This window comes from Syngnathus typhle, linkage group LG12 (assembly GCF_033458585.1).
Source record: "Syngnathus typhle isolate RoL2023-S1 ecotype Sweden linkage group LG12, RoL_Styp_1.0, whole genome shotgun sequence".
NCBI classification, from domain to species: Eukaryota; Metazoa; Chordata; class Actinopteri; order Syngnathiformes; family Syngnathidae; genus Syngnathus; species Syngnathus typhle.
The window spans coordinates 6221095-6235232 of NC_083749.1; the positions used below are offsets into that span (position 1 = coordinate 6221095).

The following is a 14138-nucleotide window of genomic DNA, read 5'->3' on the forward strand; positions in this document are numbered from 1 at the left end:
GGGAATGAGTGACAGCAGAAAGCACATCTGATAACTGGGTTTCGCTGTCGTCGCCGTGTTTAATTACTCGGTCAGGTACTGATAGAATTTAATATAAACCGTATTACTTTAATTTGTTGAACTGGAATGCAAATAAAAATAAATTGTATTTATAGCTTTGTGTTATTTCAAGGTAAGTAAAAGGACCAATTTGTAATACAAGTCTTGAATGCAACTGTGTTGAGAGTTGACTAGTATTTCCATTTATTTATGAATATGGCATTCTAAGATATGTATGTCGGTATTGTTGTGAAATAGCGAAAGTGGAAACCCCCACTTCCTGTTTTGCTGTGGTACTTGAACATATCTGCATAACGCAAATGCTTTTGCAAAAAAAAAAAAAAAAAAAAAAGACTCCAAGTAGGTGGGACTTTGGGCCATCTGAGTGATAAAAAACCCTTAGTTTCCTGGTTTACGCTGTCTTTTGGCTGACGTACAGATTGCGCCGTCATCGACACAGGTAAGACTTCTGTTCCGTTTGCGGCGTGATAAGTGTAAAGAGCAATATACAACATTTTTTGCAGGATTTGAATTTGACGCAATAGAGTTGAGACTGCGGCACGGTGGGCGCCCTCGATGACTTCGGGGTGTGCCCAATTTGATCACAAGTTAACGGGTTGTCTTTTAAGTCTTGCGAAATCATGCGACAACTATTCAACTCGGTTTAGTGAGAGCAATGCCTTTTGGAGTTGGGAAGTTAATATAAAGTTATTTACGCGTTGATCAAATTTCCCAATCTTGCACAATTCTTGGCACGATACTGCAGTATTGTTTTATGATGACGACTGTATAAATCAAATATGACCTTATTTAGTTCGTACATTTAGGCTGTGCTTCTCAGTTATACAGTAACTGCAGCGTAATTACATAAGATATGCCACACAATGCCACGCCGCCCATAATTCATAAATAGATCTGGTCATACAAGAAAGAATGCATGACTGTAATGAAGTGCAGCCAGCACAAAGTGAAGGTAGTTAGCAGGACTGCTTGTCAGTTCTGAGATTGTAAATTCAAATCTCCTGCCTTTTTGTGCAAATTTTACATGTTCTCTCTATGCTTCCTTCCACATGATAAAAACATTTGTGTGGCCCATTGAAGACTTCAAGTTTACCTACAAGTACCTTCATTATTAATTTGGGGTACTCCGCCTCGTAGGAAACGCAATTTCGATCTCTTTGTGTGTCTTGACTTTGAATAGTAGTTATAGTCCCAGTAGTGTAAAAGCAAACACACACCCATGCGTGTATGTACACACAGTCAAATGTGTGATGGCGACACACAAATGATCCTGTGGCAGCCCACGGGCCCTCTTGTGAGGTATAGAGTAGAGTAATGTCCTAACAGTATTTGCATATTTCATCATCTAATGTTTGTCTTGTTGAATTTCCCTTTGATGGCATAGATGGATGGATAGCCTAAGATGTAATTTAAAAGTAAACTACAAATAAATACAAATTAAAATAAATTATATCCTGTAACTGAGTGAAGAGATTGTCATCAGTAAAATAATTTAAGTTAAAAAAAGAAAAACACATAAAAAGTAAACAAAGCCTTCTGATTGTGTAAAGGCAATCCGTAAAAATATTCATTAAACAAAATTGAATTGTGCCCCATGATTGAATGGAAGATGCAAATTAAATTGACAGATAACTTCAATTAAATTAAATCTACAAAGGTCAACAACCTGAGGGAGTATGGGTAGACATCATGCAACCATTTCCGTGTAAGAGGATCCACATGGGCAGGAAATAGTGAGCTATGCAGTGCGGTTGGTTTAATTACAGGTGTCTTCAAACAAAAGAAAAAAAAAAACAACTCTTAATGGGATTAGCTGGAACCAAGAGAACCTGTCGACAGGTGTACGCAAGAGCCTCCATGGGACGATGAAGGACATGAATTATTGAGCTGGAGGTTAATGAGGGTCACAAAACAATACTACCCGTTGCTATGTCTACCACGTTATTAACTGAACTATATTTTTTTGTAGCTCTCTATTCATCTCACTATGGCAGCGGTGAGTCTCCTGCTATTTTTGTTTTTTTATTCCACGTTGAATATGGGGTTGTTCCTTTCATTTTTTTTTTCTTTTTTTAATAACTAGATTGGAAAACGCGGAACAGTGACGGAGGCAGCTGGATTCGACCCAGAGGCAGACGCCCAGAAACTTCGCGAAGCTATGAAGGGAGCTGGTGAGTCTCACAAAATAGTGTGTCTCCATGGAAAAACAAACTCCTCCTTCTCTCTGACAAAGTCAAAAATTCCATCTTACTCAGGTTTTCTTCAGGCCATTTATTTTTCTCATTTGTGACAGCTATGCATTGTAGCAAACATTCAAGCATGTTTGTAACGGCGACTATATGAATGGGAATGTTAATTTTATTAGCTTAATAATCCTCGCCTGACTCTGACACATGCTTTCTACGTTGAGGCTAATTTGCTTTTCCCTGATTCTGTGACCGAATCACGAGGAAAAAACACCTCACCCCGGAGCACTGAAAATGATCATTGTCTTATTTTTTTAACAAAAGAAAAAAATGTCTCACAGGCACCGATGAGGCTGTCGTCATTGAGGTACTAGCGCACCGCACTATCGCCCAGAGGCAGCGTATCAAGGAAGCCTTCAAACAGGCGGTGGGGAAGGTGAGCATAAACAAAATATTGTCCCCATTCTAATTATACAAAGAAACAAAAGGAGACAGCTGGAGAGTTGCAAAACATCTGTTTTCACATCTTAATTCCCCGCGCTGCACTTTTTTTTTCGTTCCGTATGCAAGACTTGAATTTTGTTGCCATGGTGCTGCTAACGTGACTGTTAATCATTAGCGGGTAAAAAGCAGAAATGGATCCTGGAAAAGTAACGTGAACAATGAGAGTGTTGTAATCTGCGGGAAGAATCATCGGACCATATAATCAATAAAACGTGGCAGGCACATATTGCCTTTTTTTCTTTAATGCCTTTTACAAAACTGACACGTATTGTTCCAATTAATTTCAGATTTAAAGAGGATCCATCACAGAAAAATAGTTGGGCCATAGTTGTTAAAACAAAGATCTACTGGGAGTCAATGTGTGTAGCTTACTTTCATGTTCGGCATCATCTAGAAATGTCCCGGCAGTCACGTTGCTAGCAAGCCACACTGGAAACACAAACCACAACATTTGAAGCTAAGCAAAGCAAAATTATCCCTGGTAGTGTTTTGAATTGGATTTTTCCAAACCTCCTCAGGACCTGGCCGATGAGCTGTCCTCGGAACTGAGCGGGAACTTCCGGAGCGTGGTGCTGGGTCTGCTCATGCTGGCGCCTGTGTACGACGCCTACGAGCTGCAAACCTCCATGAAGGTCAGAGTTGAGGAGCTTGATGCTGCTAATCAATCAAAAAAGAAAAAGAAAAACATATATTGTGTGATAACAGGGAGCTGGAACAGAGGAGGCGTGCCTGATCGATATTCTGGCTTCCAGGTCTAATACTGAAATCCAAACAATCAATGCAGCTTACAAGAAACGTGAGTGTCAATTGTCTTATCAACAAGTGCTAAAATGGTAGTACTGAAATATTTTTTTTGGGGGGTCCTGTCAGAATATTCCAAGAACCTGGAGGAGGACGTGTGTGGAGACACGTCAGGAATGTTCCAGAGAGTTTTGGTCTCTTTACTCACGGTAAGATACCTCCAAGATTTGAAGCCAGAACCTCTCGACTGTGTGGCAGAGGCGCAAACAAGTGTTCACTGTGCTACCTACATAATAAAACAAAAAAAATGTGTCTCATACAGGCTGGACGTGATGAAAGCGACAAAGTGAACGAGGCCCTAGTGTTGCAGGATGCCAAGGTAAAGAATTTATTTCGGTCTTTCGACAAACCGTATTTAAAAATGAAGTCCTAAATATGATCGATGTTACGGTTGTAGGAAATCTACGAGGCAGGGGAGGCTCGATGGGGCACGGACGAGGTGAAATTCCTGACCGTACTCTGTGTCAGGAACAAGAAGCATCTGTTACGAGGTATATTTGCACAAGCGTAAAAATGCCAAGTTCTGTTTGACTTTCTGTCATGAGGGGTTTGTAGATCAAATTTTTTTTGCGTGCCACTCATAGTGCATGTGGAATGGATTCACTTTACTTTTCCACATTTTATTGTTTCAAAATGGCTGTGCAGTGATCCTCACCATCCGGCCTAATTTAGTTTGAGCTTTTCTACGGCTACAAATCACTGCCAAAAGGGAAGTACGCAACTTGGCCTTTCTGCAGATTTATAATAATGTGTTCTCCATTATTTGCTGAAAATTTCTCCTATTCACTGCTTTTGTTCAATCAATAAGTTTTGATTTGGCGCCATCTAGTGTCAACCTGCTGCCAAAACATTGTTTAAATGAATTGAGTGGTGTCATTTAGACAAAAGTAGTCCATAATGGTCATCTCGTGGCAATCGCAGTTCAATATACAATAGTTGTTTTCAAGTCAAAAGTAATTTATTTTATATTTTATTTTGAAATATAACATAAAACATTGAAAAAGTTGGTCACTGAATACTTCCACTGTATTATTTAGCTCATCTCTCCATTTACTTGCTTCTTTCCTCAACTTATTATTATTATTTCCTTTTTGTTCAGTGTTCGAAGAGTACCAAAAAATTTCCGGGAAAGACATTGAGGAGAGCATCAAGAGGGAAATGTCAGGTTGCCTGGAGGATGTTTTTCTGGCCATAGGTGTGTCACAGATAACACTAACTATTTCCGGCTCTCCGAAATATTGACTTTGCGTTGTCTTCATCCAGTGAAATGTATCAGGAACAAACACGCCTTCTTTGCCGAACGTCTGTACAAATCAATGAAGGTGACTATAGCTCGCTTCAGTGAGATGATTAAAAATGTCATTTTGACGTGTTTGCTGACATCGTACGCGTGCGAGCAGGGTCTGGGCACCACCGACAGTGTGCTCATAAGGATCATGGTGTCGAGGGCCGAGATTGACATGTTGGACATCAAGGCGCAGTTCCTGAAGATGTACGGCAAGTCTCTACATTCATTCATTAAGGTGAGATACTCGACTGTCAGACAATTTATCAATCAGTCAGCCAATGCACCAATGTTAGCTAGCTAGCTAGCATCGGTGTATTGGTGCTAGCTGCCCCTGCTAAGCTAGCTATCTATTCCTTAGGGCGATACGTCTGGGGACTACCGCAATATCCTTCTGGAACTGTGTGGAGGAGAGTGAAAAGAAACACCACAGAGAGGAAGATCAGCCATCCACGTTGTTCCACGTCGTGGATGACTCTCACTTTCCTCCCCATCATCTCCTACGGCCTTTACATTTCTCAACTTCAACTGACCACCGTGCCTTGTTTTACTGTATCTAAGACCAATTAAACCAAAGACCAGTGACCTTTTACACATGTCCGTGTTTTTCTTCTCTTAAAGGATTTACGAATGGTAATAGCTCCACTATGCGCCTCCGCATCTTCACTGACGGAAAAGACAAATGTGATCGGCTTCTTGTCTCGTTACCGCCCATTCAAGTCCATTCGTTTAATTGAAGCCATTCTTCATTGGTTGAGTCAGCCTCTCAATTACATTAACAGGAGCCGAGCCACAATTTTCAACAGTAAAGTGTACTCTAATTAAGTTAAGGACGAGGTCCCTAGCTGGGAGTTGTCAGGGAAACACGGTGTAGCTGTCGTCGCTTTATCAACTGCCAAGCATTAACACAACTGGAAGAAGGAAAAAAAAAAAAAACTATTTTGCCATCTTTGTTGACATAGTGCACAACTCGGTGTCTCATTATGGTGGCTTAAAACGAAATGACTCATAGGCAACCTTGCCAGTTAATGACTTTGCAACCTGTATTACCGTGATGCTTTATAGAAGAAAACAATGACCCTATTCAAAATGGGAAAATAAAATCCTCCAGCAATCAAGTGAACCTTGGCATTTATCTTTTTTGCTTTGTGTTGTAAAGCCATGTTTATTTTCTCTCTTCTTATTGCTATTCATGAAAAAAAATTGATGTTTCATCGTAATTATTAAAGTTGTGGAGAAAGAAAGAGTTTATCAAGCATCTCAGAAATGAGAACAATAAAAAGCCTGCATATTTTAGACAATTACTACTCAACTCAAGACTACAAAAAACAATGTATAATAATAGTAACGTAAATTGCTGTTCTTTTCCAATTTAATTTTTGAATATAAAAAAAAAGTTAGGTGGTGATGCGTGTATAGGACGCATTGCAATTTGCATAAGTCCTCACACAAATGAACAACTCCACCAGGGTGGCATGGCTAAGGTGAAAAGGTCAAATCTCAACGCAAAAGGTTGTGGGTTCAACCATCAGCCCTTGTGACCATATCCAAATGTTAAGCATTTGAACAGTAGTTCTAGTTTGTTGTGTAACCTATACTGTATATAAAGCATTGGCAGTCATAATGGCCGTCCAAGGGACACTATGACGATGCAGCTCATGACAAAAATGAGTTTGACACCTCTGCTTCAGAGCGTACCCCACCTCTCACTTAAAGTCAGCTCCAGCTTGCCCACGTTCCGAATGAAGATAGGTGAGAATGAATGGATGGATGGGTTCAATCTATCTCTTTCGCTTTCCATCATGACATGTCTTGTCTTGAGCTGCATGGCATTTTCAAAACACTGCAGGAAACTGAATATGTTGTATTCTGCATGCAGTGGGAGGGGAAGGTGACAAATATGAAGGACGCCTGATGTCGCATTTCAGAAGATGTGGTTAATGTAAATCTTTGTTGGGTGCCTTAAGGCGATGTGTAGAGAGTGTGCCGGGGACTCGATGTGAGGAGGAACAACAAAAGATGAAAGCTGCAGAGAACATTTGGAACAAAAGTCAGAGTGTGTGACATGCATGCATATATAAGATATATATAAGTGTGATGATAACCTCAAAACCAGAATTGCCGTGACATGTCTGTGTCAATCTGCATTTATTTTATTTTTTTATTTCATGTACTTTTATTTTATTTTGGATTATTTTATTTTAAATCAAATTAAATATTTTAAATCAATAGTGATTTATTTTTAATCTTGACTAATTTAAAAAAAGAAATCGCAGCACAATAGCCCATTTAACCCTTTTGGAATTTCGAATGGAAAGTGAAATTACAGAGTGAACAAAGGCTCAACCGACCATTGGCCAATATTATATATAAAATTCCATAAAAACACAATCAGATACAGACTAATTATTAAGTATTAAAAACGCACAAGACTCATGAGCACACCTACCTTACGGTTCTGAGAGTCCGGCCCCGATTGCCGGCTGCAACCTTAGGGTCAGAAAAGACCACAAGCATGACTGTGACTATGAATGTGAATATTTGTCATTATGGAAGAAAGGTGGATGAGTTCAAGCTATTTTGTTTTTTTTAGCTGTGACCGACAATGCACGAATCCCGGCCATGAATGTGATTTTGAAAACCGTCAGGGGGACTGAATGAGTTCCAAGATTCATGCGGTGAGGGAAGAAAGGTGCAAATAATGAAGACATGATGTTGGACTTCATAAGATGTGGTTAATATACCATATTTTCCGGACCATAAGCCGCTACCTTTTTAATTATAGTCTAGTGCGGTTTATCTATGGATTATTTTCATGATTTTAATGATTTTGTATCATTTTTGTATATTGTCTGAATTCATTTTTAGATTTAATTTAATTGGTCTGTTTCATGATTAGTTGTAGTTAATTTTTGGATATTTCAAAAAATATATTTTTTAAAAGCTGGCACCAGTTGACAATATTTGCCAGCCAGCAGCATCACTCATCGGTAACGCTGTCAACCAACCAAAGAGTTCAAGATCAACGTCAGGCCGTCTCATGAATCTTCGAAGGAGATCTGTCATTTTATTGGCTAGCTGTCATTCCCATAGACTCCCTTCCTTCTCTCCTCCTCCTCCTCTCCAGCAGTTCCTTCTTCAAGCTCACTTGGTGTGATCGGAGGCAGAAACGACGCGCAGTGATTATCTGCACTTCGAGTTGAACTCATCACAGGTAAGTTGCTGAGCTTCATTTTGTACGGGTGCTAATATCCTGATAGTACTTCTACAAGGTTCAAAATAATATGTATTGGCCAATGGAAAGACTTGTCCAGTTTGAAAGAATTAGTTTGTTATTTATATCAAAATGTTATTCTATGTAAAAGCAGGCCAACGCTTGAATTTGTATATCTATCACATATACAGTAAATATAATATACAGTGAGTATGTAGATATATATATATATATATATATATATACACATACATACACATTTTAATATTCCTAAATATAAGCAAGTAAGATTGCCGATACTGTGCATTTACTTCCGTTTTGACCTCAAGCTCTTTGTCATGGTAACAATTGCATTGTCTGAGATTTAAAATAGATTCATGTTCTTTTTTTTATGTATTAAAAGGTTATTTTAGCTTCACATTCTTATAAATGTTGCATTTGTTGTGGAACATCTCTCGTCGTGTATATACATATATATATATATATATATATATACATATATATAGACATATATACACTTATAATTTTTAAAACTCATGTAGATCGACAATATTTTGCATGATTACTGTACGGTGCATGCATTTCAAGGTTGCTACTTAAAAAGAAAAAAATTCTTCCGAGGTACAACAATGTACAACATCAACATTTGACATTTTCCTGTTGTTTTAAACGTATTTGATTCCAATTAGTATGACATCAACTTTGCAAGGTTGATGCTTTTCTCCACTAGAACGCTTTAACATTTTCAACATAATTGACTGAACTTAAACTGACATTTTCCAATTCCACGTTTTAGAGAACGACTCCTATCTTCAGGAAGTTATTGTTAAAAGGATGAGTAGTTTTTCATTTTGTATTACTAAAAGGGTCTTTTGGACCATTTGAGGTGTTTCCGCCTAACTAGGAGGATTCATTCATGACCTTTTATATTTGATGTTTCCCTTCAAGAAACATACCCCCCCCCCCCCCTTGCATCTTTTCAGGACGGTGACGGCTTTGCCACCATGGAGACAAATGGCAGCAACACGCAGAGAGACATTTACAAGGTGGCCGTGCATGACAACTCCAGCAACTGCAGCTCGCAGTTTGCTGACGTGGCCTTGCTGCAGACGTTCAAGCCCCTGATCATCCCGTGCTACGCTCTGGTAGTGGCGGTGGGCGTCTTCGGCAACTACCTGCTCCTCTACGTCATCTGCCGAGCACGCAAGATGCACAACGTCACCAATTTTTTCATCGGCAACTTGGCCTTCTCTGACATGCTCATGTGCGTGACCTGCGTGCCCTTCACCCTGGCGTACGCCTTCAACCCCCGTGGTTGGGTCTTCGGTCGCTTCATGTGTTACTTGGTGTACCTCATCCAGCCGGTCACCGTCTACGTTTCGGTCTTCACGCTCACCGCCATAGCTGTGGACAGGTGGGAGTCGACGGTCTTTGGCTTCAGATGAGAAGCTCTGTTTGGGATTTGTGTCAAACTCATTTTTGTCACGGGCCGCATCGTAGTCATAGTTTCCTTCCTTCCATTATGACTTTTAACACAGGGTACAAAACAAACTGATGAAGAGCAAATTTTGAAATCAGAAACTAGCAAAAACTATATTCTAAAAGTAAAGACAATTTGTAATTTGCACACAAAGTTGTTGCACAATTTGTCTTTGCGGGCCACATAAAAGGATGTGGCGGGCCGTACCTGGCCCCCGGGCCTTGAGTTTGACACCTATGGTTAAGGAATACTGAGACCGCGTTAATTTGCGGTTATTTTGTTAATTCCAGAAATATTTCAATTTCTTTCTCCCTTCCAAACACACCTTAATTTATCATATATGTAAAATATATCAACATAGTATCAAAGTCCTATCATGGTTTATCTGTAAAACCAAAATTCATTTTCCTTTAATCTAATTCATCGCCTACAAATGATACATTTTGATTATAGATGCCCCAAAATGTATTTTATACAATGTATAAGGTTGACCAATAAGCATTTCTATCACCATCAACAAAGTTCAATGGAAGGAAGAAAGAAAAAAAAAATATATATATATATTTTTTTTCAAAATGGTGAAGCCTCAAAGACACCTAATGGTAACATTGATGCTTCCTGTTTTCTGCAGTATGATGTTGATTCCAGTGATGTTACAACGCACGTTTCTTTTTTTTACCTTGTGTCCTTAATGTTCTGTGAAGTGAAAGTCCATTACCGCTACAAATGCATTTGCACTGTTTGCCATATTTTTAAGAAGCATCTGTTCCTGCACTCGCCGTTGATAATATACTTCTATTGAGCACAGTCGCAGCTCTTTAACACCATTAGGAAAAAAAAACATTTCTTTCTTTTCAAAAGAACTTGTCAGCGCTATTCATCTGAGCTACATGATGTTCGCCTCCTCTAATTACACATTTTAAACACGCCCGGCTTTTGTCCTTGGCATATGCATATTTCGACAAATTGGGCAATCCTCTAAATTGCCTGGGGATTTAACAGTGTGAGCTCAATGCAATTTCACAGAAACTTTTGTATATTTTTAGCCCTAATTAAAAACCCAACCGGTTATGCATGCAGAAATTATTCTTTCAGAGTGGAACCTCTCACGTAAAAAAAAAAAAATCCATTCCAGTTTTTGATTTGACAAAATATGAATTTGTAGGTGGAGCATTGAAACAAAATCTATAATTAAATGCCTTTTTTTCCAAAATTGCAGATATTACGCCACGGTGCACCCCCTGAAGAAGCGTACCTCCGTGGCCACCTGTGTGTGCGTCCTCGCCGGGATCTGGCTAATATCCTGCGGCCTTGTCACCCCGGCGGTGAGCCACACCTATCACGTGGAGTTTAAAGACGAAGGCTTCACCATCTGCGAAGAGTTCTGGCTGGGCCGTGAGAAGGAGCGACGGGCCTACGCTTACACCACCCTGCTGCTCACCTACGTCCTGCCCCTGTCTGCCGTTTTTCTCTCTTACTTGTGCATCACGGTCAAGTTAAAAAAGTGCGTGGCGCCAGGCCACCGGACCCAAGAGAAGGCCAGCGCCCAACAAGCCCGGAAGAGGAAGATCTTCCGCTTGGTGGCCCTCTTGGTGTCCGCCTTTGCTCTCTGCTGGCTCCCTATTCATGTCTTCAACATGCTTCGAGACATCGACATCCGTCTCATTAACAAACGCTTCTTCTTGCTTATCCAGCTGCTTTGCCACCTGTGCGCCATGAGCTCATCCTGCTGCAACCCTTTCCTCAACGCGTGGCTGCACGACCGATTCCGCGGCGAGCTGAGGAAGATGCTCAAATGCCGAAGCCGCGTCGGAGCGCCGCTTAACCGCTGCGCCGCCGGTGTGGTTTTATAAGTCCCGTAATGAGGAAGACAAGCGAATCCATCCATCATCATCCATTTTTAAAAGGTCATTAGTGATTCACATTTGGAGACGGACAAGCATTCACACTCAATTCCCAGCTTCTCTGTGAGCTGCCTGCGCCAAACTCAGGATAGTGTACAGTTCCACGACAACGGACCTGAACAGAAATCAAGTTACTTACTTCAGCATTCCTTAGTCAAGTCATGTGACCACCATTAATCACCTCTTGCGCCATATTGTTTTGTTGTCATTTAGTTGTTATTCATCATTAACAGTAAATGGGGCAATTTATTTGTATGCCACATACAATTTGATTTGATTGATCGATGCGATAGAATAATTGATTATAAAAATATTCAACATCCGTGGATTGTATTATTGCGAATAATTCGTGATGTCTTCTGTTGTATTGATTTGTTTATTTTGTGTAAACTATAATTGTATAATTTTGATTTCTTTGTGACTGTCATGAATAAAAAGAATGTTGCATTATGACAGTGGGAGCTATGTTGTGTGATTGACATTAAAATGAATTTGTACACATCACTACTCATGTGTGTGTGTTTTTTTTAATACAAATTCTACTAAACAAAACGTTTACAGTCTTGATCAATTAAGGAAAATGATATAAATAAAAAAAAGGTGTCCTTTTGAGTGCATAATTGCAGAAGTCCAGTAGCTCCAGTCCTCATTATTCACATTTGGCCTCCTCATTTTGTGATTCCCAAGCCTTCTGCATCTCCGCAAATTCCCTGGCCTCCCGCGGGGTGCGAATATAAGACTCAATCTCGCTGTCCGAGATCTCCTCGTCACCAGTTACATCTTTAAGCCCTTCTAGCGCCATTCTCCGTCTTTTAGGGTGAATCACACAGGGTGGTGCGAAAAGCATCCTCTTCCCCCAGTTGGGTTCTGGTTCTTGATTACTCTTGGACTCTGTGTCCTCTCCTATCTCTTTAGCCTCATTAGGATTTCGAGTGGTTGCATGTGGAGTCTGATCTTCAGGTTCAAAAGGATTTGCTTCTTTGCAGCACAATTGGTTCTCCTCCTTTAAGGCGTCCTCATGGCTCCTCATAGCCCTCCGTAGTAGAGCAAATCTGTTCTTTACGATATCTCCCACGTGCTTAACCACATTGTCCGACGTCACCGGCTCCGTCACCCAAGGGATCTCCTTCCCCAGTTTGCAAAGCACCTCCTTAAGCTCACCCACTCTCTTGGCGGCGACCCGGTTCTTTTTCATTTTGGCAATCAGACAGAACTTCTCCAATGACACTTTGATGCGAACGTGATTGGGGTTTAGGGACTGCCAGGCCAAGTAGACCGTCGCCATCATTAAGGGAACGGGCTTGCGGCCGGTCAGGATCCAGGCGTCGGCGGCCAGCTCTACCAGGGACAAGGCTCGTTTGTTTAAGTCCTTGTGGTCCTCGGCAAGGTCTTCATGCACGTCGAGGGAGCTAATTTTGTACCTGGGGGAAATAATGACATAGTTTTGTACCAAACAACACATAATTTGTCTATAATCAGAATGGAATCATAAAGATGAGTCCTGAATTAAATTAAATGCATGTTCAATTAATTAGATTAGGTGAAGGCTGAGCACTTGAACACATTCAAATTTTAGGATGCTTTCTGTTATTAGCAATTTACATATGCAGCATCATGTAACATCAGTCAATGGCTCCTTATCCACAATGTTTGACACGCATCCCTTGTTCAACCAAGTTAGTCGCACAAATACTTTAGCGCAATATAATGTTATTGCTGAGCCCAAAGTATGAGACATTTCATCACAGGTTATGTTCCTCCGTGTAACTGCTGTGAATAAAGTTTAGGAAACACTGTCAGACAAAAATGCATGCTTACTCTTGACAATGAGCCTCCATCACATCGCTGACGTTGATCAGTGGTGCCTCGACCTTGAGAACCTTCATCATTTCTTGGTAGACGGCGCCCATCATCACAATGTCTGCCTCCATCAAACATGCGATGGTGCCCATGGTGACGGGCCAGTTGAGCTGCCTGCAGCTCACCAGCACGCAGCAGCCGGCCAGGCATTCCTTCTTCTGCAGGCTGACTTTCAGGAAGCTTTCGTGCTCGTAAGCCTGCGCGAAATACGTGCTTGACAAGGTCTCGATTTCATTGTTGGCCCGTAGGACTCTGCAAAGGGCTTTTAGTTGCTGCTGGCCTGCGTGGGTTTGAAAAGTAAAAGAACATTTCAAAGTGGGGTACACAGTAAACACCTTACGATAATCGAGTAACAAAGCTCACCTTTTATCTGGTTTAAACATGGCTTTTTAGCGACAGCTGTTGTTCGGCTGTAGCTGACATCTGAAAAGTGAGTTTGCATCACATGGCCGTAATGATCAACACATTTAACTTATTGTATGGAAACACCATCAAACAAAACAGGTAGCGATATAAAAGGATTTTTTTTTTTTTACCTGAGCCTTCGAAAACATCGTGGGTGAGAGCCCCCTCTGACACCACAGCACCACAGTCCACGCAGACATTCTGACGCTGAGTGTGATGATCGTCCTCTACAATGTTGGGCGAGCCGCATCGGGGACATTTTAAACCCGCTGCAGGCATGTCGTGTCACTTACCGGGGAGATGAATTAATATAGTCTCACAAAACACACCGGAAAAATCGGTTTGGAAACACTGGAGCAGGCTCAATGCAGGAATCAAAATAGTTCCGGGTAGAAACAATGTTAGATGGCAAGGGTTCCGCCTTCATAAGGAAAACTGT

The 14138-nt window shown here is 40.8% G+C and overlaps 3 protein-coding genes across 4 annotated transcripts; 2 read left to right on the plus strand and 1 right to left on the minus strand.

Annotated features, from left to right (window-relative positions):
* Window positions 1-365: 365 nt before the first annotated feature.
* On the plus strand, window positions 366-5428 carry anxa4 (annexin A4). 2 transcript variants are annotated; one of them, XM_061292786.1, is made up of 13 exons: window positions 366-499; window positions 2030-2056; window positions 2144-2231; window positions 2588-2682; window positions 3269-3382; window positions 3456-3546; window positions 3621-3700; window positions 3814-3870; window positions 3949-4042; window positions 4651-4746; window positions 4815-4873; window positions 4952-5074; window positions 5198-5428. In XM_061292786.1, the coding sequence occupies exons 2-13, from the start codon at window positions 2048-2050 to the stop codon at window positions 5252-5254; spliced, it is 963 nt and encodes a 320-aa protein (XP_061148770.1). In that variant the 5' UTR covers window positions 366-499; window positions 2030-2047; the 3' UTR covers window positions 5255-5428. The 2 variants fall into 2 exon arrangements, with proteins under 2 accessions (XP_061148770.1, XP_061148771.1); XM_061292787.1 differs by lacking the exon at window positions 366-499 and adding an exon at window positions 513-1953.
* A 3626-nt stretch (window positions 5429-9054) lies between these two features.
* Window positions 9055-11383, plus strand: LOC133163765 (prolactin-releasing peptide receptor-like). Its single transcript, XM_061293982.1, has 2 exons — window positions 9055-9464; window positions 10750-11383. Exons 1-2 carry the CDS (start codon window positions 9055-9057, stop codon window positions 11381-11383), a joined length of 1044 nt encoding a protein of 347 aa, XP_061149966.1.
* A 559-nt stretch (window positions 11384-11942) lies between these two features.
* brf2 (BRF2 RNA polymerase III transcription initiation factor subunit) lies at window positions 11943-14082 on the minus strand. The gene is made up of 4 exons (XM_061293412.1): window positions 13831-14082; window positions 13658-13717; window positions 13253-13574; window positions 11943-12855 (listed from the first exon to the last, which is right to left on the minus strand). Exons 1-4 carry the CDS (start codon window positions 13976-13978, stop codon window positions 12084-12086), a joined length of 1302 nt encoding a protein of 433 aa, XP_061149396.1. The 5' UTR covers window positions 13979-14082; the 3' UTR covers window positions 11943-12083.
* Between the last annotated feature and the right edge of the window lie 56 nt (window positions 14083-14138).

What these genes read in the sequence shown, in the direction of transcription:
- anxa4 (XM_061292786.1), top strand. An exon ending in AGCTGCAAACCTCCATGAAG is followed by an intron (nt 3,383 to 3,455) that starts GTCAGAGTTGAG and finishes GTGTGATAACAG; the next exon opens with GGAGCTGGAACAGAGGAGGC. An exon ending in CAAGAAGCATCTGTTACGAG is followed by an intron (nt 4,043 to 4,650) that starts GTATATTTGCAC and finishes CTTTTTGTTCAG; the next exon opens with TGTTCGAAGAGTACCAAAAA.
- LOC133163765 (XM_061293982.1), top strand. Translation starts at nt 9,055, where the DNA reads ATGGAGACAAATGGCAGCAACACGCAGAGAGACATTTACAAGGTGGCC. An exon ending in ACCGCCATAGCTGTGGACAG is followed by an intron (nt 9,465 to 10,749) that starts GTGGGAGTCGAC and finishes CCAAAATTGCAG; the next exon opens with ATATTACGCCACGGTGCACC.
- brf2 (XM_061293412.1), bottom strand. Translation starts at nt 13,978, where the DNA reads ATGCCTGCAGCGGGTTTAAAATGTCCCCGATGCGGCTCGCCCAACATT. An exon ending in CGATGTTTTCGAAGGCTCAG is followed by an intron (nt 13,718 to 13,830) that starts GTAAAAAAAAAA and finishes CTCACTTTTCAG; the next exon opens with ATGTCAGCTACAGCCGAACA. An exon ending in ATGTTTAAACCAGATAAAAG is followed by an intron (nt 13,575 to 13,657) that starts GTGAGCTTTGTT and finishes AAACCCACGCAG; the next exon opens with GCCAGCAGCAACTAAAAGCC.